At 39.1% G+C, this 24576-nt stretch overlaps 2 protein-coding genes across 4 annotated transcripts in view; one reads left to right on the top strand and one right to left on the bottom strand.

Moving 5' to 3' along the window:
- The window catches only part of FBXL20 (F-box and leucine rich repeat protein 20), a 113792-nt gene that overhangs the window by 17457 nt on the left and 71759 nt on the right, over positions 1-24576 (top strand). The gene's annotated exons all lie outside the window — the stretch shown is intronic.
- LOC132511143 (small ribosomal subunit protein eS27-like) lies at positions 18791-19072 on the bottom strand. Its single transcript, XM_060133996.1, has one exon. The coding sequence runs from the start codon at positions 19043-19045 to the stop codon at positions 18791-18793; it is 255 nt and encodes an 84-aa protein (XP_059989979.1). The 5' UTR covers positions 19046-19072.

Below are 24576 nucleotides of genomic sequence, written 5' to 3'. Positions count from 1 at the left end.
TCTTTTACATTTTCTAATGATTAATTCATTCAGCAAATATTCGAGCACTTTCTATGTGCCAGATATTGTTATAGATGCTGAGAGTGTAAAAGTGGACAGAACACAAAATCCTGCCCAAATGGAGTTTAAAATTTAGTGAAGGGAAATGGACATGAAACAGATAAAAAAGTAAATGCGTAATGTGTCTGATGGTGATAAGTGCTATGGACAGAAATGAGGGACAGGAAAAAGAGGAAGGGAGGTGGGCATGGCTCATACTTTACATAGAATGGTTAAGGAAGACCTCACTGGTGGTTAACATTTGAGCAGACTTAAAGAAATGATGGAGCAAACCCTTACAGGGGAAGGAATACAAAAATGAAGGTGGGAGTGTGCTTGATGTATTCTAGGAACAGAGTGAACAGGTGAGTCACTGTGACCAGATCATGGTGAGGTTGGGTAACTGTGGTAGGGAAGAGGTCAGAGAGTTATGAGTCGGGGGTCGGGGTGGGGTGGGGAGTGGGGAGCATGGGAGAGCAGGGCAGGTCATAAATGGACTTATTGGCCGTTTTGCGCTCTGGATTTTATTCTGACAAGGGAAGCCATAGGGATTTTTGAACAGAAGAGGAACATTCAGGCTTTGAAAGGATCACTCTTGCTTTGTAGAGAAGTAATATATATATAACTGGTGTTAAGGGTTCTTGGAGTAATTCAGAAAAGTAATAGTGGTATCTTGTATGAAGTTGATTGTGATGGAGGTGTAAGAAGTAATTGGATCCTGGATATATTTTAAAGGTAGAAATGATAGGATTTACTGTCATTAGGAACCTATAAAGTTGGTGTATTGATTTTTGTGATTCATTTTTGTATCCAGTTAGCATGCTCCGAGCTGCAAATAGTAGAAAACCCTTTTAGTGGCTTAAAGAATAAGGTGTTCCTTATCTCACATTATAAGGAGTCAAAAGCAGAGCTTTTACCAGGATTAAGAGCCTTGGTTTAGAGAGGTGGTTTTCAAACTTCAATTTGCTTGACAGTCATCTGGAAAACTGGCAAATCACCTGGGCCCATGAACTTGCATTTCTAAGATATATAAAGGTGATGCCTAAATGAGTACCACACTTTGGGTAACACAGACTTGGAACCTAATAATTAGGAGGACTTTAGGGTTTGAGCAAAACAATGGAACCATACTGACTGGGTTCAAATCTTAGCTCTGCTATTTCCTATCTATTTTAAAATTTCAGGTATATTGATCTCAAGGGGCTATTTTGTTGTTCTTTTCTAATTTTATTGTGTTACATATAAGTGTATTAGTGGTTTATGATAACAGGTGTTTTTTTTTAAATTTTATTTATTTATTTATTTGGCTGCATTGGGTCTTCATTGCTGTGCGTGGGCTTTCTCTAGTTGCAGCAAGCAGGGGCTACTCTTTGTTGTGATGCATGGGCTCTAGGCGCTTGGGCTTCAGTAGGTGTGGCACACAGGCTCAGTAGTTGTGGCTCGCGGGCTCAGTAGTTGTGGCTCGCAGGCTCTAGAGCGCAGGCTCAGTAGTTGTAGCGCACGGGCTTAGTTGCTCTGCAGCATGTGGGATCTTTCCGGAACAGGGCTCGAACCCGTGTCCCCTGTGTTGGCAGGTGGATTCTTAACCACTGCAGGCAGGCAGGTGGATTCTTAACCACTGCGCCACCAGGGAAGTCCCGTGATAACTGGTTTTTAAAAGTTTCTTTGTGGCCAAGTACATCATCAGTTTTTGTAAGTGTTCTGTGTTGGAACAAAGTAAGATTTTGTTTATTGAATGCTTGGGTTTGATGTGGGGAAAAAAAAAATCACAGACACAAAATTTTAAAATTAGACTGCCTTTTTAAAGGGTGCATTGTAGGAAGGAAGAAGAGAAGTACTTACCAGTCAGAGACTGGAGACCAGAATACCCCGTTTTCTTAACATTTCTTAAAATTATGGTTTTTCTATTTATATCTAAATATGAAATTGTGATGGATCAACAGAGGAGGCAAGCCTCAGAACCCTTAAGAAGACTCTTAGGTAGAAGAGGGAAAAGCCTAATGATGAACCCTAAATACAAAGGGGACCTCATATTTCTGACTTACAACATTTTAAAAAGTCAATTTAAACTTGGAAAACTTCAAAAGGGCTGATGACACTTTTGAAAGGGATCATACTGTTTGTCCAATAAAACATTAAGGATTTATTATTTTATTAGAGTCTTACCGATTCCTAATTACTGACATGCAGTACTGTCGAATTATGGCAAAGCTAAATTTTTATCAGTTCATATTTTGGCTGAGGTTGCTATTTAAAGTTGTGTGACTTTGGAATACATTTAATCTCTGCACCTCAATTTTTTAATTTAGGAAATGGAGACAAAATAGAATCTTTCTATCCAGGGTTGTTTTAAGAGTTACATGATATATAAAGTGTTTACAAGGCTTCAAGGTATACAATATACATTCAGTAAGTTTATTGTTACTATTTGACTCAATTCATTACACATATCTCTTAGATCAAACTTGTAATATGTGGTATTCAAATCCTCTAGGTTTTTATTAACTTTTTGTCTATTTTGTCTCTCTTTTGTCCCCTAATTAATTAATTAATTTTGGCTGCGTTGGGTCTCCGTTGCTGCGCACTGGCTTTCTCTAGCTGCGGTGAGCGGAGGCTACTGTTCGTTGCCGTGTGTGGGCTTTTCATTGCAGTGGCTCCTCTTGTTGTGGAGCACAGGCTCTAAGCATGCGGGCTTCAGTAGTTGTGGCTCGCGGGCTCTAGAGTTCAGACTCAGTAGTTGTGGTGCACAGTATATGTGATCTTCCAGGACCAGGGATCGAACCCCTGTCCCCTGCATTGGCAGGCGGATTCTTAATCACTGTGCCACCAGGGAAGTCCCTATAGATAATTTTAACTCTCTACCTTATAACTACCCTTATTTTATTTTTTGCGGTACGCGGGCCTCTCACTGTTGTAGCCTCTCCCGTTGCGGAGCACAGTCTCCGGACGCGCAGGCTCAGCGGCCATGGCTCACGGGCCCAGCCGCTCCGCGGCATGTGGGATCTTCCTGGACCGGGGCACGAACCCGCGTCCCCTGCATCTGCAGGCGGACCCTCAACCACTGCACCACCAGAGAAGCCCTCTCCTTCAACTCTTAATGATTTTTTCCTTGAATTCATTTTATCTAATAATATTGCTGTAAAGTCATTTTATTTTTGAGTATTGGGCTTACTTTGGGTTCTCACATTCTAGATTTTGGACTGGTAGTTCTTTATACTATTTTTTGCTCATCCGTGCTTTAAAAAAATCTACTATTATTATTGTCATTATTTTTAATATTTCACCAGAGTTTTTAGTGGTCCTTAAAAGGTTCATGAAAATAATCTGGTCCATTACTCCCAAAAGCAGGAGGAGTACCTGGTTCACTTTTCTTCTTCTGAAAGTAGATCCTTTTAAAAAGGTTCTTTTACCGTGGACCTAAGTGGTGAACTTACCTAATTACTTATGTGTGGAAACATCTTTTTTTCCTCCTCATTGCTAGGGTCATCTAGGGTGGGCTGGGTACAAAGTTCTCAGTTGCTGTTATTTCCCCTGAGTACTCTAAAGATATTTCTCCATCATCTTCCAAGTTCTGTTGTTACTGAGAAGTTTCCTGTGAATTTATTTTTATCTTTCTTCTTCAAAGAGCTTGTTGAGTACACATTTTTAAATTATATTTTTTATTGAGATACAATTCACATTACAAGAAAGTTCTCTTTTTTATAGTATACAATCCAGTGGCTTTTAGTATATTCACAGATATGTGCAGACTATCACCAGAGTCAATTCTGGAACATCTTCTGCACTTCAGAAAGAAACTTGTACCCTTTATCCATCACTCCTTATCCCCTATCACTCCCTTGTTCTAAGCAACCACTCATCTGCTTTCAGTCTCTGTAGATTTCTCTTTTCTGACTTTCATATGAATGGAATCATATAGTATGTGGTTTTTTGTGACTGGCTTCTGGACTTTGCATAATGTTTTCAAGGTTCATCCATGTTTTAGCATGTTTACCTTTTTATGGCTGAATAATGCGTTGTATGGCTATACCACATTTTGTTTATCCATTCATTTATTAACAGGTATTTTGATTGTTTCCACCTTGCGGCTGTTGCGTATAGAGCTGCTATGAATATTCTTATGAATAAGTATGTGTTTGAAACCTTTTTTCAGTTCTTTTGGGTATGTACTTAGGAGTGGAATTGCTGGGTCATGTTGTAATTCTATGTTTAACGTTTTGAGGAAGTGCCAAACTGTTTTCCACAGCAGCTGCCCATTTTGCATTCCCACCAGCAATGTACAATGGTTCAGATTTCTCCATATTCTTACAGTTATTCTTTTCCCTTCTTTTTTCTTTTTCTCAAATTATAATATCCTAGTGGGTATGAGGTGCTATCTCATTGTGGTTTAGCTTTGTATTTCCCTAATGACTGATGATGTTGAGCATTTCATGTGCTTGTTGGCCATTTGTATATCTTCTTTGGAGAAGTGTTTATTTATATTCTTTGTACATTTTTAAATTGGGTTATTTGTATTTTTATTGTTCAGTTGTGAAAGTTCTTTATTTTGAATACTAGACCCGTATCATATAATTTGCAAATGACTTCATTGCATGCTTTGTAATTTTTTGCTGAAAGCTGAACATTTTGAATATTAAAATATAGCAACTGTAGGAATCACATTCCCTCCCCTCCTGGGTTTGTTGATGCTGCTTATTGTAGTAGTATTGTTTGTTTGTTTAGTGTCTTTTTCTGAACTAGTTCTATAAACTCTATTCTTTGTCGTGTGTGGCCACTGAAATCTCTGTTCTATTAGCTTAGTAGTCAGCTAATGATTGTACAGAGATTTCCTTAAACATCTGGAACCAGAAATTCTCTCAGTCTTTGCTGAGGGGCTTCTTGTACATGTTAGGGCATGCCTTCAGCACTCAGCCAGGCAGTTTACAATTATGCCTTAGCCTTCACTTCCTGTTTCTGCAACGCCTCAAGATCAACCAGAAGTGACAGCTTAGGGTCTTCTCAGGTTTTTCCTGAGTGTGTGCACAACCTTGGGCATGCATGTGGCCTTCTAGATTCCCAGGATATAGGAGCTTTTCAGTACCGTTATGGACATCTCATTCTCTAGCCCTTTCCCCTCAACCTCTTTGGTTAGTCTATTGTTTGCCCCAATTGTTATCTGTTCCTTAGGCAGCAGTGACTAAAACATTTGCCTGTAAATGTTTTGAACAAAGTGGAGTAATTTCTTTAGCACTAGGCCCCTTTTGAGTTGGGCAAAATAAAGACAAGCCTTTTGAGCTGATCTTCCAGGGAGCAACCAGACAGGTCAAGACAAATCATTACAATACTTTGAAAATGAGATATGTTCTGGTTCCTCAGTTACCAGCAGTGCGGGCTGTTATTTTCAAGATAGTGCTACTGCAAATGTGGGGATTGGGGTAACTTAAAATGCCTCAAAGCTCTCTGTTCTTACTGAGATTCAGCCTTTGTTCTTGAATATACACTCCGTGGACTGTTGCAAGCCTTCGGTTAGTTTCTGAAGTTCAAAAATATTTGATTTTGTCAGTTTTTTGGTTACTTTTATGGGGAGGTGGGATTTCAAAATTCCTTATTCCACCATTTTTGCTGATGTCACCTCTGAGTACGCTTTTGATCTGAGGTTTTAGAAGAAACCCAATTCTGGCTCCCTAATTTTGAAATACTCCAATTATACTAAAAATGTACTTTCTCAATTTCTAATTTTTATTCTGCAGAAGAGTGACCACAACCACTAGTTTGGCCATGTCGTCTCCTAATCATTTTTACGTACTACTTATTTTTAACCACTACAGTTACTGATGATGATTAATTAATACAGTGAATTTGAGTGGTTATTGTCTTTGTCCTATATTATAGAAAGGTATCTTGAGATAGCAGCTTAGATTCTATCCATTTCATTTGAATTCATCTCCTCAGTGTAAACTGAATTATTTTCAATTTTAGGTTTATAGGATGTATAATTAGCTTTTATTTTTTTAATAAATTTATTTAGTTATTTTTGGCTGCATTGGGTCTTCGTTGCTGTGCAGGCTTTCTCTAGTTGCGGCGAGCGGGGGCTACTCTTTGTTGCGGTGCGCAGGCTTCTCATTGTGGTGGCTTCTCTTGTGGAGCACGGGCTCTAGGCGCGTGGGCTTCAGTAGTTGTGGCACGTGGGCTCAGTAGTCATGGCTCGCAGGCTCTAGAGCACGGGCTCAGTAGTTGTGGCACACGGGCTTAGTTGCTCCATGGCATGTGGGATCTTCCCGGACCAGGGCTTGAACCCATGTCTCCTGCATTGGCAGGTGGATTCTTAACCACTGTGCCACCAGGGAAGCCCCTAATTAGCTTTTAAAATTCCTAGAGCATGCAGACAAAAAAACAGAACTGGTGATAATGACCCAATGTATTGCAGAGGAAATTTGACAAGGGAAAACAACATCTTAGTTATAAGATTAATTATAATGTGGCAGTCTTTGATATGCACTTGCTGTGACTTTAGAATGAGTAGAACCTGAAATAGCTAGAAACCATAAAATTCTCTTTACTTTTACTTTAAAGAAACATTTAGCCCTTCAGTCAGTCAGTGCAACAAATATTTATATTATGATTTGTCATGTGTAAGGCACTGTGGTTAATCCACTTTCTAAAAGCTTACAGCCTAGTAGGTTAGAAGATTGTCAACACATTGTAAGAAAAAATTTAAGATCTATAATAGAACTATAAGCAAAGTTCTGGATTATAGGAAAGTAGGAAAACATTTCCACCTAGAGATTGGGATTTCTGAAGAGGTTTCAGGTAAAGCATCTCTTATCCTTTCTGAAGTTCTGAACAAATAAAGAAAACAAGAGTGGCAGGTAGGGGTCAAAATACCACTTTTATTACTAACAGAGACCAGGTTGGAGGATACAACTTTCAGTACGTGAGCCAAATTGTGCCTTTTAACTGAAGTCCTTTAGGTAGACCAACCTGCCTCCAAGCAGTGCTATATTGACTCAAGCCTCCCTATGCAAGGGAGCGTCTGGCCCTAAATAAGCGGCGAATGCTTGCTCCACACCTTGGAAAGGTAGAAGCACAGAGATGGGCCAAGTTTGCTCTTCACTCTTCTAAGATTAACTAGTCAGACAGGTTCAGATAAGTCACTCTGTCTCTGTAAGTAAAGAAGTACAGAGAAGTCAGGAGTGTGTTTAGTGCAAGTCCTTTCTTATGAAAACCTGAAGTGGGAAAAAGGCATTCCCTCCTAGGAGAGAGAATCAGTGAAGCTTTCATGGAGGATATGAAATTGGAGCAGAGCATTTAAAAAATGGATTGATTTCTAGGTAGAAGACATAAAGCCATAGAGATGAGAAAGTATAGGCTTTGTTTGAAAAAGAGGTAGTAGTCTAATTTAACTGAGCATTTGAGTTCTTGGTTTCAATAGTGTTATCCTTTGGGGGTTATTATCAAACATAAACATTTAGCTCTTGAACAGTAGTTGGCTCTATTTCAAGGTTATTTGACTTAAAAGATTACAAAAACCATCCCTTTCAGGTTTTAAGACAGCAAAGTAAAATTATTTCCAGGCTTTTTTGAAAATCACCTAAAGACAGGAATAAACTCCATTTTGAAAGGATAAGACATCTGTAATCCTACTTGTATAGGAAGAAGGAAAGCAAAAAGAAGTAGTAAGTGACCTAACAGAGGAGAGGAAGGTCAAACTCTATAGAGGAGAATACTGGCAAGAGACAGATCATGATTTCTCTGCAAGACCCCTGAAAAGCTCAGTACATGGAAGTACCATGTACCACAGATGGAGGCTGAGAACAGGGAGCATTGTCTGAAAAATCTGTAATGGGGGATGGACCCCTCTCTGCCACCACCCCCACCCCCATACTCACCCCATGCACCCTGATCAGTTGAATGACTGCCATCAGACTTACAGAAGTCAGGACATTATTCTTTGGAGGAATTGAACATGAGAAGTTCAGGACCTAGGACACTAAGCCCAGAGGCGAATGAGGCTAAGATGCCACAGTGAACAGTGGAACCTGCTAGTCTCCTTCCCTCACGTAGTTCCAGAATTCCATCAGGCAGGTAAGGGATTAGAGTCTTCCTTCTAGTAAGAGAAGGCTCCAGAGAAAAGGTAGCTGAATTTAAAATTCTGCTTATGTATCAATAGGCTTGTGCCTATCAGTGTTGATTTTTTAAAAAAAAATCTGTAAACATGTTTTTGTTTATTTTCTATGGCTGTTGGCAGACAACCTTGTAAAGTTATTCATGACCAAACTCTTTATAGAACTGTCCCATAAAACATACATTCTAGGAAATCTTCAAAAGCCTTGGATTAGTAAAATGGAGAGAAAAAAAGGGAGGGGGGCTAACTAATAAAAGATTGCCAACATTTTCTTAAATGTGTCATATACCATTGATATTTTAAAACAAAATACAGATTAATTTAAACCAACTCTAAAGGGTATAATCCCAGCATTTAAAAATGGAATGCATGTAGATTTATGAAAAATATCATTGTCCTAATAGTTTTTGTTTTGTCTTGGGTCACCACTGGTTTGGGGAGATAGGGTCAAGCATACTGCCAAAGAACAGAGTTATCAAGCCTGTGTTCTAGGCTAAGTCCTAATTTGTTTGTACATCCGGTAATGACACTGGCTTGCTTTTTCTCAGTCTGTGTTGATTTTAATTTTGATTTTTTAAAAAGATTTATTCATTATTTATTTATTTTTGGCTGCATCGGGTCTTACTTGTGGCAGGTGGGATCTTCGTTGAGGCATGTGAGATACCACGTTGCGGCGCGCAGGCTTCTCTCTAGTTGTGGTGTGTGGGTTTTCTCTTCTCTAGTTGTGGCGCACAGGCTCCAGGGCGCATGGGCTCTGTAGTTGTGGCGCTCTGCTTCCAGAGTGCGTGGGCTCTGTAGTTTGCGGCACATGGACTCTCTAGTTGAGGCGCGTGAGCTCAGTGGTTAGTTGCCCTGCAGCATGTGGGATCGTAGTTCCCTGACCAGGGATCGAACCTGCGTCCCCTGCATTGTAAGGCAGATTCTTTACCACTGGGCCACCAGGGAAGTCCTAATTTTGATTCTTTTTTAATGTTTAAGAAAAATAACTAAATGTAAACCTATTTTAGTATATTCTGTATGCCTATGTAAATTACATTTCTTTATTTATGTTGGTTCCCTCTTTGGTTTCTTTCTTTTTTTGTATCCAGCTTTACTGAGATATAATTGACATATAACATTGTGTGAGTTTAAGGTACACAGCATGATGATTTGACATACGTGTATTTTGCGACTACCACAGTAAAGTTAGTTAACACATCTGTCATCTCACATAGTTAATGATGTTTGTTTTGAATGTGTTTTTATTTTATTTTATTTTGGCCATGCTGCATGGCATGTGGGATCTTTGTTCCCTGACCAGGGATCAAACCTGTGCCCCCTGCAGTGGAAGTAGAGTCTTAACCACGGGACTGCCAGGGAAGTTCCAGTGATGTTTGTTTTGTGGGAGAACATTTAAGATCTACTCTCAGTGGGCTTCCCTGGTGGCACAGTGGTTGAGAGTCTGCCTGCCGATGCAGGGGACGCGGGTTCGTGCCCCGGTCCGGGAAGATCCCACATGCCGCAGAGCGGCTAGGCCCGTGAGCCATGGCTGCTGAGCCTGCGCGTCTGGAGCCTGTGCTCCGCAAGGGGAGAGGCCACAACAGTGAGAGGCCCGTGTACCGCAAAAAAAAAAAAAAAAAGATCTACTCTCAGCAACTTTCAAGTATACAGTATAGTAATTAATGTTCACTATAGTCACCATGCTGTAGATTAGATTTACAGAATTTCTTCAGCTTGTAACTGGATATTTGTACCCTTTAACCACCTTCTCTCATTTCCCCCACTTCTCAGATCCTGGCAACCACCGCTTATGAGATTATACAGTATTTGTCTTTCTCTGATTTATTTGACTTAGCACCATGCCTTCTAGGTTCATCCACTTTGTTGTAAAAGGCAGGATTTCCTTCTTTTTTGTGGCTGAATAATATTCCATTGTATATATATACCAATGTTTTCTTCATCCATTAATCTGTTGACAGACACTTAGATTGTTTCCATATCTTGGCTGTTGTAAATAATGCTGCAGTGAACATGGAGGTGCAGATATCTCTTTGAAATAGTAATTTCATTTCCTTGGATATATACCTCAAGTGGGACTGCTGAATTATATGGCAGTTTTGTCTTTAATTTTATGAGGAACCTCCATAGTGTTTTCCATAGTGGCTGTACCAATTTACATTCACACTAACACTGCTCAAGGGTTCGTGTTTCTCCACCTCACCAATACTTATTATCGCATGTCTTTTATTTTTGCGGTACGCGGGCCTCTCACTGTTGTGGCCTCTCCCGTTGCGGAGCACAGGCTCCGGACGCGCAGGCTCAGCGGCCATGGCTCACGGGCCCAGCCGCTCCACGGCATGTGGGATCTTCCCGGACCACGGCACGAACCTGCGTCCCCTGCATCGGCAGGCGGACTCTCAACCACTGTGCCACCAGGGAAGCCCTCATGTCTTTTTTTTTTGTGGTACGCGGGCCTCTCACTGCTGTGTCCTCTCCCGTTGCGGAGCACAGGCTCCGGATGTGCAGGCTCAGCGGCCATGGCTCACGGGCCTAGCCGCTCCGCGGCATGTGGGATCTTCCCGGACCTGGGCACGAACCCGTGTCCCCTGCATCGGCAGGCGGACTCTCAACCACTGCGCCACCAGGGAAGCCCCCTCATGTCTTTTTGATTATAGTGATTCTAACAAATGTGAGGTGATATCTCATTGTTGTTTTTTTTTTAATAATTTTTAAAAAATAACTATTTATTTATTTCTGGCTGTGTTGGGTCTTCGTTGCTGTGCCTGGGCTTTCTCTAGTTGCGGTGAGCAGGGGCTACTCTGTTGGGGTGCGCGGGCTTCTCATTGCGGTGGCTTCTGTTGTTGCAGAGCACGGGCTCTAGGTGTGCGGGCTTCAGTAGCTGTGGCATGGAGGCTCAGTAGTTGTGGCCCACAGGCTCTAGAGCGCAGGCTCAGTAGTTGTGGCACACGGGCTTAGTTGCTCTGCGGCATGTGGGATCTTCCTGGACCAGGGCTCAAACCCGTGTCTCCCGCATTGACAGGCGGATTCTTAACCACTGCGCCACCAGGGAAGCCCCCCTCATTGTGGTTTTGACTTGCGTTTCCCTGATGATGTTGAACACCTTTTCATATACTTTGGAAAAATTTCTGTTCAGATCCTTTGCCCATTTTTATTTATTTATTTATTTTATTTCGTTATTATTATATGAGTTTCTTATATATTTTGGATAATAATCCCTTATCAGATATATAGTTTACAAATGTTTTCTCCCATTTTATAGGTTGCCTTTTCATTTTGTTGATTGTTTCTTTTGCTGTGCAGAAGCTTTTTAGTTTGATGTAGTTCCACTTGTTTTTTGCTTTACTTCTTGTGCTTTTGGTGTTATATCCAAAAAAATCATTGCCAAGACCAATGTTAAGGAGCATTTTCACTATATTTTCTTCTAGGAGTTTTAGGCCTTACATTTATTTAAGTCTTTAATCCATTTTGAGTTAATTTTTGTGAGTGATGTAATATAGAGGTCTAATTTTATTCTTCTGCATGTGAATATACAGTTTTCCCAGTACCTACTGTTGAAGAGACTATCTTTTCCCCATTGAGTCTTCTTGGCTCCCTTTTCAAATATTAGTTGACCGTATATTCATGGGTTTATGTCTGGGCTCTTGATTCTGTTCCATTGGTCTGTGTGTCTGTTTTTCTGCCAGTACATAATGTTTTGATTACTAAAGCTTTGTAATGTAGTTTCAGGTCAGGAAGTGTGATGCCTCCAGCTTTGTTCTTCCCTCTCAAGATTACTTTGGCTATTCAGGATCTTTTGTGGTTCCATATAAACTTTAGGATTGATTTTCTATTTCTGTGAAAAATGCATTGGAATTTTGATAGAGATTGCATTGCATATGTAGATCACTTTGGGTGATTTGGTTTCCAGTCCATAAACATGGATATATTTCCATTTATTTGTGTCTTCAATTTTTCTCATCAATGCCTTACAGTTTTTATGTACAGATCTTTCACCTCCTTGCTTAAATTTATTGCTAGGTATTTTATTTCATTTTTAATTTTTTTAATTGCAGTATAGTTGATTTACAGTGTTGTGGCAATCTCTGTTGTACAGCAAAGTGACTCAGTTTTATACATATAGACATTCTTTTTAAAATATTCTTTTCCATTATGGCTTATCCCAGGGGATTGGGTATAGTTCCCTGTGCTATACAGTAGGACCTTGTTGTTTATCCATTCTAAATGTAATAGTTTGTATCTACCAATGCCAAATTCCCAGTCCATCCCTCTCCCTTCCCCCCTCCCCCTTGGCAACCACAGGTCTGATCTCTATGTCTGTGAGTCTGTTTCTGTTTTGTAGATAGGTTCATTTATGCCATATTTTAGATTCCACATACAAGTGATATCATACGGTATTTGTCTTTCTCTTTCTGACTTACTTCACTTAGTATGATAATCTCTTGCTGCATCCATGTTGATGTAGATGCCATTATTTCATTCTTTTTATGGCTGAGTAATATTTCATTGTATATATGTACTACATCTTCTTTATCCATTCATCTGTTGAGGGACATTTAGGTTGTTTCCATGTCTTAGCTATTGTGAATAGTGCTGCTATGAACATAGGGGTGCATGTATCTTTTAGAGCTATAGTTTTGTCTGGGTATATGACCAGGAAGTGGGATTGCTGGATCATATGGGAATTCTATTTTTAGTTTCCTGAGGAACCTCCATACTGTTTTCCATAGTGGCTGCACCAATTTATATTCCCACCAACAGTGTAGGAGGGTTCCCTTTTCTCCACACCCTCTCCAGCATTTGTTATTTGTAGACTTTTTAATGGTGGCCATTCTGACTGGTGTGAGGTGGTACCTCATTGTATATTTGATTTGCATTTCTCTAATAATTAGTGATGTTGAGCATCTTTCCATGTGCCTACTGGCCATCTGTATGTCTTCTTTGGAGAAATGTCTGTTAAGGTCTTTTGCCCATTTTTTGATTGGATTGTTTGCTTTTCTGTTGTTGAGTTGTATGAACTGTTTCTATATTTTAGAAATTAAGCCCTTGTTGGTTGCATCATTTGCAAATATTTTCTCCCATTCCATAGGTTGTCTTTTTTTTTTTTTAAATGGTTTCCCTTGCTATGCAAAAGCTTGTAAGTTTGCTTAGGTCCCATTTGTTTATTTTTGTTTTTATTTCTATTGCCTTGGGAGACTGACCTAAGAAAACATTGGTACTATTTATGTCAGAGAATGTTTTGCCTATGCTCTCTTCTAGGAGTTTTATGGTTTCATGTCTTATCCTTAAGCCATTTTGAGTTTACTTTTGTGCATGGTGTGAGGGTGTGTTCTAACTTCATTGATTTACATGCAGCTGTCCAACTTTCCCAGCACCACTTGATGAAGAGACTGTCTTTTTCCCATTTTATATTCTTGCCTCCTTTGTCAAAGATTAATTGACCATAGGTATGTGGATTTATTTCTGGGCTTTCTATTTTGTTTCATTGATCCATATGTCTGTTTTTGTACCGGTACCACACTGTTTTGATCACTGTTGCTTTGTAGTATTGTCTGAAGTCTGGGAGAGTTATTAGATATTTTATTTTTTTATATTATTTTAAATGAGATTGTATATTTTCATCTAGTTTGTTCTTAGTATATAGAAGTGCAACTGATTTTTGTATGCTGATTTTGTAACCTGCAGCTTTAATGAATTATTAGTTCTAATGGTTTTATGGTGTAGTCTTTAAGATTTTTCTGTATAAAATCATGTCATCTGCGAACAGAGATACTTTTACTTCTTCCTTCTGATTTGGATGCCTTTTATGTCTTTCCTACCTAATTGCTGTGGTTGGGACTTCCAGTACTGTGTTGACTAGGAGTGTTTAGATTACCTTTGTCTTGTTTCCGATCTTAGGGGAAAAGCTGTCAGCCTTTCACCATTGTGAAGTCAGCTGTGGGCTTGTCATATATGGCCTTTATTATGTTGAGGTACATTCCTTCTATATCCAGCTTGTAGATGGTTTTTTATCAGGAAATGATGTTGACTTTTGTCCAGTGTTTTTTTTTTCTATCTATTCAGATCATATCATTTTGGTCTTTCATTCTGTTAATGTGGTTTATCACATTGATTAATTTGTGTGCATTGAACCATCCTTGTGTCACAGGGATAAATCCCATTTGATCATGGTGTATGATTCTTTTAATGTGCTGTTGAATGTGGTTTGCTGTTATTTTACTGAGAATTTTTGCATCTAAATTCATCAGGGATATTGGCTTATAGTTTTCTTACAGTTTCCTTCTCTGGCTTTGGGTAATGCTGGCTTCATAAAATGAGTTTGGGAGTGATTTCTCCTCTTCAATTTTTGGGGAAGAGTTTGAGTAGGATTGACATTAATTCTTTCTTATATGCTTCCTAGAATTTCTCAGTGAAACCATCTAGTCTTGTGCTTTTCTTTGTTGGGAGGTTTTGATTACCGATTCAGTCTCCATACTCATTATTTATCTATTCAAATTATCTACATCTTCATGATTCAGTCTTGGAAGTGTTAAAAAAGAAAAACAAAACCCGTTGCACATTAAAATGTTGAAGAGTTTATTTGAGCAGACATTAATTTCAATTGCATAGCACCAGTCCAGAAGTGATTTTAGAAGTGCTCCATGCACAGGAGCTACGGGCAAGGTTTTTATAGACAAGACACCGAAGCAAAATAGTTATTTGATTGGCTGTATCTTAAGGAGTTGCCTTACTTGGGATTGTTCTTAAGTTTCATTTTCTCAGATTCCAGTGCATTTATGCTGGCTTAGGTTTTGGTTTGCAACGTGGGCTACCAAGGCATTAGAACCACCTCAGACAATTAAACCCCAATTGCCTCCTTGTTTAATTACCTTAACAGTAAGTGGTCATGCTTCTAGGAATTTATCCATTTCTCGTAGGTTGTCCATTTTATTGGGGTATGATTGTTCATAGTAGTCTCTTATGATCCTTTATATTTCTGTGGTATCAGTTGTAATGTCTCCTCTTTCATTTACAATTTTTTCTTTCTTTTTTCATTTATAATTTTACTTGAGTCCTCTCTTTTCCCTTGGTTAGTCTAGCTATAGTTTTGTCAATTTTGTTTATCTTTTTAAAGAACCAAGTGTTAGTTTCATTAATCTTTTATATTGATTTCCTTTCTCCATTTCGGTTATTTCTGCTCTAATCTTTATTATTGCTTTTTGCAGACATTGGGCTTAGTTTGTTCTTTTTCTAGTTCCTTGAGGTGAAATGTTGGTTGTTTATTTGGGATCTTTCTTTTTTCTTAATGTAGACATTTATAGCTATAAACATTCCTCTTAAAACTGTTTTTGCTGCATCCCATAAGTTTTGGTTTGTTGTGTTTCCGTTTTTGTTTGTCTCAAGATATTTTTTGATTTCCCTTTTGATTTCTTCTTTGGTCTATTGGTTGTTCAGTAGTGTGTTGATTGATTTCCACGTATTTGTGAATTTTCCTATTTTCCTTCTGTTACTGATTTCTAGTTTCATGCCTAGTTTCATGATATTGTGATTTATAACACATATATTTTGGTCTTTGTTCTTGGTTCCTGACTCACAACTCCCAAAAACCCTTGTAATTTCCTAAGCAAGCAGTAGGAACATCTTTTGTTCTCAGTTCAAAGCCATAAAGGTGAAATGGGTGTCTTTTTGTTTACAACAAGCCCCTTTCAACCACACCTGAGTTTGTTAATAAGGTGAATTTTTGAAGGCCCCTAGGTAACTGAATGATGGAGACCAGTTGCCAGGGGAGCCAACTATGATTAGAGGGTTGGAACTTTCAGTTCCACTCCCCATTTCCCCCTTCCCCGCCTCTGGGGAGGAGAGAGGAGCTGAAGGTTGAAGCAGTCACCAATGGCCTGTGGTATAATCAATTATGTCAATGTATTGGAGCCTCCATTAAAAAACCCAAAAGGATGAGGTTCAGAGATCTTCCATGTTGGTAGCATCTGCATGCCAGAGGGGTGGTGCACCCCAGTTCTTATGGCGACAGAAGCTCCTGCACTCAGGACCCTTCCAGACCTCACCCTGTGTTACCTCTTTATCTGGCTGTTCATCTGAATCCTTTAAAAAAGCTGAGAGGGCTTCCCTGGTGGCGCAGTGGTTAAGAATCCGCCTGCCAATGCAGGGGACACGGGTTTGAGCCCTGGTCCAGGAAGATGCCGCGGAGCAACTAAGCCTGTGCGCCACAACTACTGAACCTGTGCTCTACAGCCCGCGAGCCAGAACTGCTGAACCCCTGAGCCTGTAGCCTGAGGACGAAGAGTAGACCCGCTCACCACAACTAGAGAAAGCCCGCACGCAGCAACAAAGACCCAACGTGGCCAAAAATAAATAAAAATTAAATTAAGTAAATTAAAAAAAATAATAATAAACTGAGAGACATACGTTAATGTTTCTCTGAGTTCTGTGTACCACTTCTAGCAAATTAATTGAACCTGAGAAGTGGGTTGCAGGAACCTTTAATTTATAGCCAGTTGGTCAGAAGCTCAAAGTAACACCCTGGACTTGCAATTGGTGTCTGAAGTGGGGGTAGTCTTGTGGGACTGGGCCTTTCACCTGTGAGATCTGATGCTATCTCCTGGTAGATAGTGTCAGAATTGAGTTAAATTTGTAGGACACCCATTCAGTGTCTGCTAAGAAATCGGGTATTGCTTGGGTGTTGGAAAACACATGTCTGAATACCATTGTGATCAGGAAAGATACCTGATATGGTTTCTGTCTTACTGATCTTGTTGAAATTTGTATTGTGGCCTAACATATGTTCTGTCTTGGAGAATGTTCTGTGTATGCTTGAGAAGAATGTGTATTTTCCTGCCACTGGATGGACTGTTCTGTGTATATTTATTAGATCATTTAGTCTGTGATGTTGTTAAAATCTTCTGTTTGCTTATTAATTCTCTGGAAGTTCTGTTATTGAGAGTGAGGTGTTAAAATCCCCTGCTACTATTGTATTGCTGTTCGTTTCTCCTTTTAGTTCTGTTATATGTGCTTTATATATTTAGGTGCTCCAGTGTTGGGTGCATAAATATTTACACTTGTTGTATCTTCTTGATGAATTGACCCCCTTTATCATTATACAATGACCTTCTTTGACTCTTGGTTTCTTTATTTCTGTCTTCCTTTAGTGGAACCAGGCTTAATGTCATCTAGTTAAAGCTCCTTCTCAATGGAACAATCTACTCTATGACATCGCTGATATTGGAGAGACTGGCTGACCAGTAATGGGGAGAGCTCACAGCTTTACACAGTTAGTTAAGCCAAATCTGTCTTAAACACATTGTCTCCACTTCTCCTAGGTTGGTTATCTTGAACAGTATAGAGCTACTTGATTGTAAAGGACAATTCTTCAGCTATTCAATAGCAGCTATAATGTTCTTCCATTGAACATTTTGAGTATTCCTCTTATCTTTACCATCTTCCACAAAACTTAGCTTTAGAACCTCTCAATATCCTGGGATCCATTTTCTAAATGATATTTAGTTGATTTCCTTTCTCAAATGTGACGTTAGAGTTATTGACAACCACTCAGAATATACAGTAGTTTTGTCCCTTGGTCTGGTCTGCTTTCCATTAGTGTATCCTAAGATACAGTTTTTCTTTTCTTTTAAAATTTGTTACAGGAAGTCACATAAGTAACTCATGATAAACTAAAACTCCCTGTTTTTTGTGAAACTAGGTTTCTAGTTTCATATTTATATAACTGGTAATTGCTTAATTTTAGTGAGAGATTTAAAAAAAATTTACCCTGTTTAGTTTCCTCATTTTTAAAAATTAATTAATTAATTTATTCATTTTTGGCTGTGTTGGGTCTTCGTTGCTGTGCGCGGGCTTTCTCTAGTTGCGGCGAGCGAGGGCTACTCTTCATTGTGGTGCATGTGATTCTCATTGCGGTGGCTTCTCTTGTTGCGGAGCACGGGCTCTAGGTGCATGGGCTTCAGTAGTTGTTGCTTGCAGGCTCTAGAGTGCAGACTCAGTAGTTGTGGCACACAGGCTTAGTTGCTCCGTGGCATGTGGGATCTTCCCGGACCAGGGCTCGAACCCATGTCCCCTGCATTGGCAGGCGGATTCTTAACCACTGCACCACCAGGGAGGTCCCTAGTTTCCTCTTGATACTGTCCTTTTAAAATCATGTTGAACCCTGATTCTGTTATCCAACGTTATTATTTATCCTAATGAGTTTCATGGTATCCAGAAGTTTAGTAAATATGCTTATGACTGTATTCAAGATATCTAAAACTATTGCATGGGTGTTTTGGCTAACCATGGGAGTTTGACTTTAATACATTTATTTCCTTTCTTTTCAAATAGCACTAACATTATAATAAAAGAATAAAAAGGAGTATAAGATCACAGGCACAAGAATGACAAAAAAAATTTAGAAGATAAAAAAATTAGTAGAATAGTGTTAAATAATTTAGCCAAGTAGAGGGAGGTACACTCTGGGTTGTCTGCAGAGACTAGCAAGCAAGTTTACAAAACCTCCAAAAAGACTCAACACTTGGTAGTAAAAAGTGAAAATATAAGAATGAGGCTTGAGATTAAAAGTAGGTACTGGTTGAAGAAAGTCTTTTTTTTTTAATCCAAAATGTGTTTATTGGGATGGTTTCCCGTTCATCTTGATTCTGGGGGCTTTTAGTGCTGCTTCCGTCTGAAGGAGCATCCTTCGGTAAGCCTTGCTTTTCCTCCTGTGGGCTGGCAGAGGACAGCAGAGCAGCCAACACACAGAACTACTGTTTGTGCATGGCCAAAGACAGTGGTGGTTTTATAGCATCCTGAGCATTTCACATCCATGAAATAGGAATTAGGGCACTGCACCAGGCTCTTCTTCTTGTGTTTCCTCTTCTCCTCTTCTGGAGAGGGACGAAGGAGATCCTTTGAGAGAGGCATGCTCTCATGGGGAGGTCGTCACCGTCGGAAAGGCTGAAGAAATCTTAAATTAAGTGGTTGAATCCTATGTAAACTACTTCTTCCCCCTCTAGGAAACTGGGCATTTTTTTCTTCAAGAAAATGGAGGCTGAGGGTTCTGGATCCAGGAATATCAGATGTATGAAAAGGATAGGGATGTGGAGCCAAAGAATGAACTTACAATAGCTTCTTAATGCCATGAAAAGGAGTGGACAGCCAAGGATAACCTGATAGTTGAGGAAAGCCTCCAAAATGAGAGGCCAGACAAACACATAAAAGAAACAAGGTAGAGAGCAGAGAGGAAAAAACCGCGGGTAGGGCAGAGGGGAAATTATTAATATTAATAAATATTAAATTAAGAGATTAAATATTAATCTCTAAGAAATGAAATGTTGCATCTTCAAAAAACAGAATGGTCTTTTGAAACTCTTTCAATAAATAAGAAATAACTCTTGGAAATAAAAAATGATACCCCCCCAAAAAAAAATTAGTGTAAAGATTGGAAGTAAAGTTGAAGCAATTTCCTAGGAATTAGAAAATATTAAATGAGGAAAATAGGAGACAAATAATTTAAAAAATTAAAGATAGACCAGAAGGTCCAATATTTGACTAATAGGAATTTGAGCAAGAGAGGACAGAGAAAATAGTGGGAGATGATACCAACAGATTTCCAAAGCATTTTCCAAACTGAATCATAGATTTGCAAGTTGAAAGATCTGATAGAATAATAAAAAAGACACAGACCAAGAGGACTGATTATGAAATTTCAGTAAACTGGGGATACAGAGGCTGTACTAAAAGCTTCCAGCAAGAGTAGCTAGAGGTTACATTCAAAGGACTAATCAGAATAGCATTACATATCACAGTAGTAACATAGGAAGACAGAAATGCATTAAGCAGTATCTTCAGATATCTTCAGTGGAAAGGATTTCCAACCTATAATTTTATTCAGTCATATTATCAATCAAATGTGAGTCTAGGATAAAGATATTTTTAGACATGCAAGTGACCAGGATTTCAGTTCTCATGAGCCTTTTTTCCCCCGTAAGTTACTAGTGAATGTACTCTTAAATAGGAAGGGAAAAGAAATCGGGTCCAAGACTCAGAATTCAGTCAAAGAGAAGAGCCAAGGGAGAGCCCAAGGTGACAGCTCTGTACCTAGTCTAGAGAGTCCCCCCACAGAGGGAAGCAGAAGAAAGACCAAAGGGTTCTGGGAAGTTATGGCTCCGGGAAAAAGCAATATCTGGTGTGTTTGAGCATATGGAAAATATTGATAGACATGTGACAGATGCTGGAGCATTTGAGGAAAAGTTAAAAATATATAGAAAGTAGGAAGAATGAGGTTGTCATTAATTTGTAGGGACAAAGAGTATATGGTCCTATTGTTCTGCTGGCTCAGCACTCAGTAGTATCTGTCCAGTATTACATTCACACTCACTCTTTATTTAAACAAAGATTGTCATAAAATTACATAGGGTATGGAGGCTAGAGGTAGAGGTTGAAACTAAATACTTATATTCCTTGGCAGTATGTCGATAGGTAATATCTAAATTTGATAAATCAAGCATATTTAGAAAAACAGAGGTAAATATCAAAAGAATCCCCTAGAAGATTCGATGGGGTATAGGGGTAGGGCGGACCCTACTGTTTTTCCAATGTCCTTTTGTCTTGGTTGAATTTTTATATAAAAATTCAGTTAAGTTATATGGTATATTATAGAGACCTCTTTCTAGATATATATATATCAATTAATAACAGCCAAATATTTAGCTATATCATGCATCCTTTGTTTAGCTCTCTTGTTCATAATAGCCACTGTCTTATTCATATCATGGCCTAGGAAGTCTAATAGATTTCCTCTGTTAATTTGGTATCACTTTTCCTTAATGACTTTCTTACAAAGTTATATCTTCCCTTCCTTTTTAAAGAATCTTCGTTCTGATTTAACATATTGTTTCTTTTGGTTCCTTTTAAATCTAAAATATAATTTCTGGCATGCAGTTAGGGTATCTAGGGTACTGTGTACTTTGTTTCTTACATTATCTAAAACAGGGGAATGCTTTTTCTACAAATAAGTAGCATGGCTGTATTAAAATACCATTGCTTTGGAAATATTTCCATAGCAGTAAGATGATTTAGAATGTGTGTTTGTGAGTGAGTTGTAAAATTACTATCTGACATATGTCTTGGAAAATTCCACAGATTCTGCCAGTTCTCAGTTTCTGGCACATCGACTAGAGTTTGTACATGAGGAAGTCAAACCCTACTTTCCTCTGATTTACCACCCGCTCTGGCATTTTGGAATATGAGATTCAGTTAAATGCTTGCTAATCCTGAGTCAGATCCCATCATGGCCTTGTTGTATCTACTAGTAGTTCTTTTGTGTGTATATAGTGTGGTGGAGCTGGGGTAAGTGGAGGAGAAAAGGGGAGGACATATAATTATATTGCCACCTTGACTTTAAAATTCTTTCCTTTCACTTCAAAACTTCAAAAGAAGTTTTCAGTAGGGCATGGAAGATTTCCAGGATTGAGCAGTACCCAAAATGAGTCCCAGTCATATCCAGTAGTTCATCGAAGTTCATGGAGTCGTTGGTGCTCTGCAATGTTGCTGTGGATAGTTAATACTGATTAAGTGGAAGAAATTCTCAACAGAAAACAGAATAAAAGTGTATACTTATTTTAGACTGAGAGCAATGAATTGGTAGTGGATATTGATTTCGGTTAAAGAAACAGAAGTCAGGATAAAAGAAAGCTTGTAATATTGAGTCAGATATTAGAAAGTGTCCATAGCAGAAAGTTTGATCTATTAAGTAATGTATCTGTTTTCTAAATGTATCCCTTCCTTGGTGTTTTTATCTAGGGATTTCTTTCTTAAGATAAATTTAGTCATGATATGGTAATGCACTGACAGCAGTTTGCTTCTAAAAAGCAATTATATTTCTACTAGGGACAAGATGTTGGGTGGAGGAATGACAAACTTACTTTGTTTTAGGTTTATTTAGGCATACAAAAATGTTTTCCTCTTAGATTTTGGCGAGAAATCAGTTGGAAAAACATCTGGTGTTGGTTGAGTGAGGGAATGGCATAATCAGTAAAAACTACTTATAGGAAAAAATCGTTTTCAAAAAATCTCTGCAGCTTCAACTCTGGATTTCTTTATGATGGTTCATTCTTAATCTCTCTCAGAAATTTTCTTCCCACCAAAGATTTTACCTGTGTTGGGCTGCTTCAGTATGTCTCAAATTTTATTCAAATCTATGAAATTTAGATCACGAGTCATGAACTTTTAAAATGTAGAATGTGTTTTCATAGCTTTTGCTGTCTAACAACCGCTCTAAAACCTAGTGGCTTGAAACAGTTATTCAGTCTGGCACTTCTTCTTCTAGTCACCCAAAAAGGTTGCCCGTGAGGCTGCAGTCCTCTGGTGGCTTGACTGGGACTTGAGTGTCTAAGATGGCCTCATTTACAGTCTGAGACCTTGGTGGCACTGTCAGCTGGTACTCTTTTTCCACAAGGCCTGTCATCATTCACAAGTTTAGCCTGGGCTTTCTTACATGGTGGCAGGAGTGTTTGAAGAAGGTAAAGTTTTGGTTAAGGCTTAGCTTGGAAATTGCAGTGTTATTTTCACCACATTCTTTTGGTCAGATCAAGTCATCATGTGAACTCAAATGCAAAGGGTGGGAAAACAGACTCCACCTATTGAAGGGAGGTGCAGCAAAAGCCCACTGCAAAAGGGTATTGTAGCAAGGAGATAAGATTCTTCAGAGGCCCTTATTATAAGGTTCTACCATGGTCTGCCCTCTGGCTCCAATGGTTCGCATTCTTGTCTCATGCAAATCATTCCCTCCCAAGACATCTGAAAGTCTTATATCCAAAAACAACCTGTATAAATACACAAATAAATAATGGTGAAAACCTGTAACTTGTTATCTGCATTTGATTTAGAGGTAGATGAGGGTCCTCACCTGCAGTTCCTCTTGATCCAGAGACCTATGAACTAAAAAGAAAAGTTATCTGCCCCATACACTCAACATATACCGTTATTCACAGAGATAGAATAACGGCAGTATACATTCACCCTAAAAAGGGGAAGTAACAGGAGGCATATAGCATATATCAATTCTGAAATATAGCATATATCAATTCTGAAATATAGCAGACGCATTGTCAGGTCACCTACTCCAGGTGAAATGGAACAGGACCGTATGGTCCTTCCCCACCATGTCCTCTGCCTCCTTTTGTCTGTAGAAAAACTTTAGCTAAAGAGTTTAATCAGAGAATTGAGAAAATGCAGAAGCAAAGGAAAACAGTCAAACAAGACCAAATATTGATAGTTCAGTTATTAAACAAATTCAAGGACCTTTAGTTCCTTCTCATGGGCTGTAGGTAATATTCTGTCCTTTGAGCTGTTTTGTAGATATTGCAACCCCCACCAGGTGGAAGAAGTTTACTACATGATGACCAGACTGTAGCCATGGCATGAGCTGCCATAATTCTGAGAACTGGCCTCAAGGAAGTGGGAACAAACCGACCCTGGAACTGAAGATTAACTGTACTTAAAATCAGGATGACGCTGATCAGACCACCGCATGACCAATTTCAAGATGACTGTCAGAGCTGACTATTTGGTTCCTGCATGTAGCCCCCTACCTCCGCCTATACACACCTGAAACTCCCCTTTAAAAGCTCTTGCCCACTGATTGTCAGTGGGGAGTTGGCCTTTGGGCATGAGTCCACCCTCTCCCCTCGTTGCCGGCCTCTGAAATAAAGCAAATTTTACTTTCCACCAACCTTGCCTCTCAAGTATTGGCTTTCGAGCAGCAAACAGCTGGACCCTACTTTTGGTAACCCAGAAGCAGGAAACGTGCCTTGATTGGGGCCCATTTCTGCTTCCTGGGAATGGTTCCCTAATCCGTTGTTCTCTGTGATTCTTGGTACTGCATTATGAGCTCTTAACACTGCTTTCTGAGAGGTCTCTCCGTTTACATAAGAAATATCTTATGAAGCTAAATAGCTTTCTCAGGGTACTTCCTCCCTATAGAAAGTTGGGAACCCAGTGGCCTTTTTTCATTTTAAATAGTTTCTGTCCCTTGTTGTACCCAGCAGGTACAACTTCCTTTAAAATTTATGAAATTTTCTGTGATTCTGGTTTGTGTTATTCCATGTCCCAAAAGCTACATCATTATAACTCTTTAAAGACAGTCCTCTCCTGACTTTGGTTGTGTCTATCCGCTGTGGCATGAGTTCCCTTTAGCTTCTTAGAGGCCATTATGTCTAGTCAAGAGAGTCAGCTAGGTATGGCTTTAAAAGTTTCTGAATTAAAAGACAATTGTATAACCTTTCGTTAGGCAGAGTTCACACGTATGATATTCAGAAGCATGATGTGTTAAAAAAAGGATAAATTGGACTATATCAAAATTAATATTTGTTCTTCAAAAGACACCATTAAGAAATAGAAGTCATGACACACAGAATGGGAGAAACTATTTGCAAGTCATCGAGTAGATAATG

The sequence above is a fragment of the Lagenorhynchus albirostris genome, chromosome 20 (genome assembly GCF_949774975.1).
Source record: "Lagenorhynchus albirostris chromosome 20, mLagAlb1.1, whole genome shotgun sequence".
In the NCBI taxonomy this organism is placed as follows: Eukaryota; Metazoa; Chordata; class Mammalia; order Artiodactyla; family Delphinidae; genus Lagenorhynchus; species Lagenorhynchus albirostris.
This window is presented reverse-complemented; position numbering and strand designations above follow the sequence as displayed.

Coding starts and splice junctions, on each gene's coding strand:
- LOC132511143 (XM_060133996.1), bottom strand. CDS start 19,045: ATGCCTCTCTCAAAGGATCTCCTTCGTCCCTCTCCAGAAGAGGAGAAG.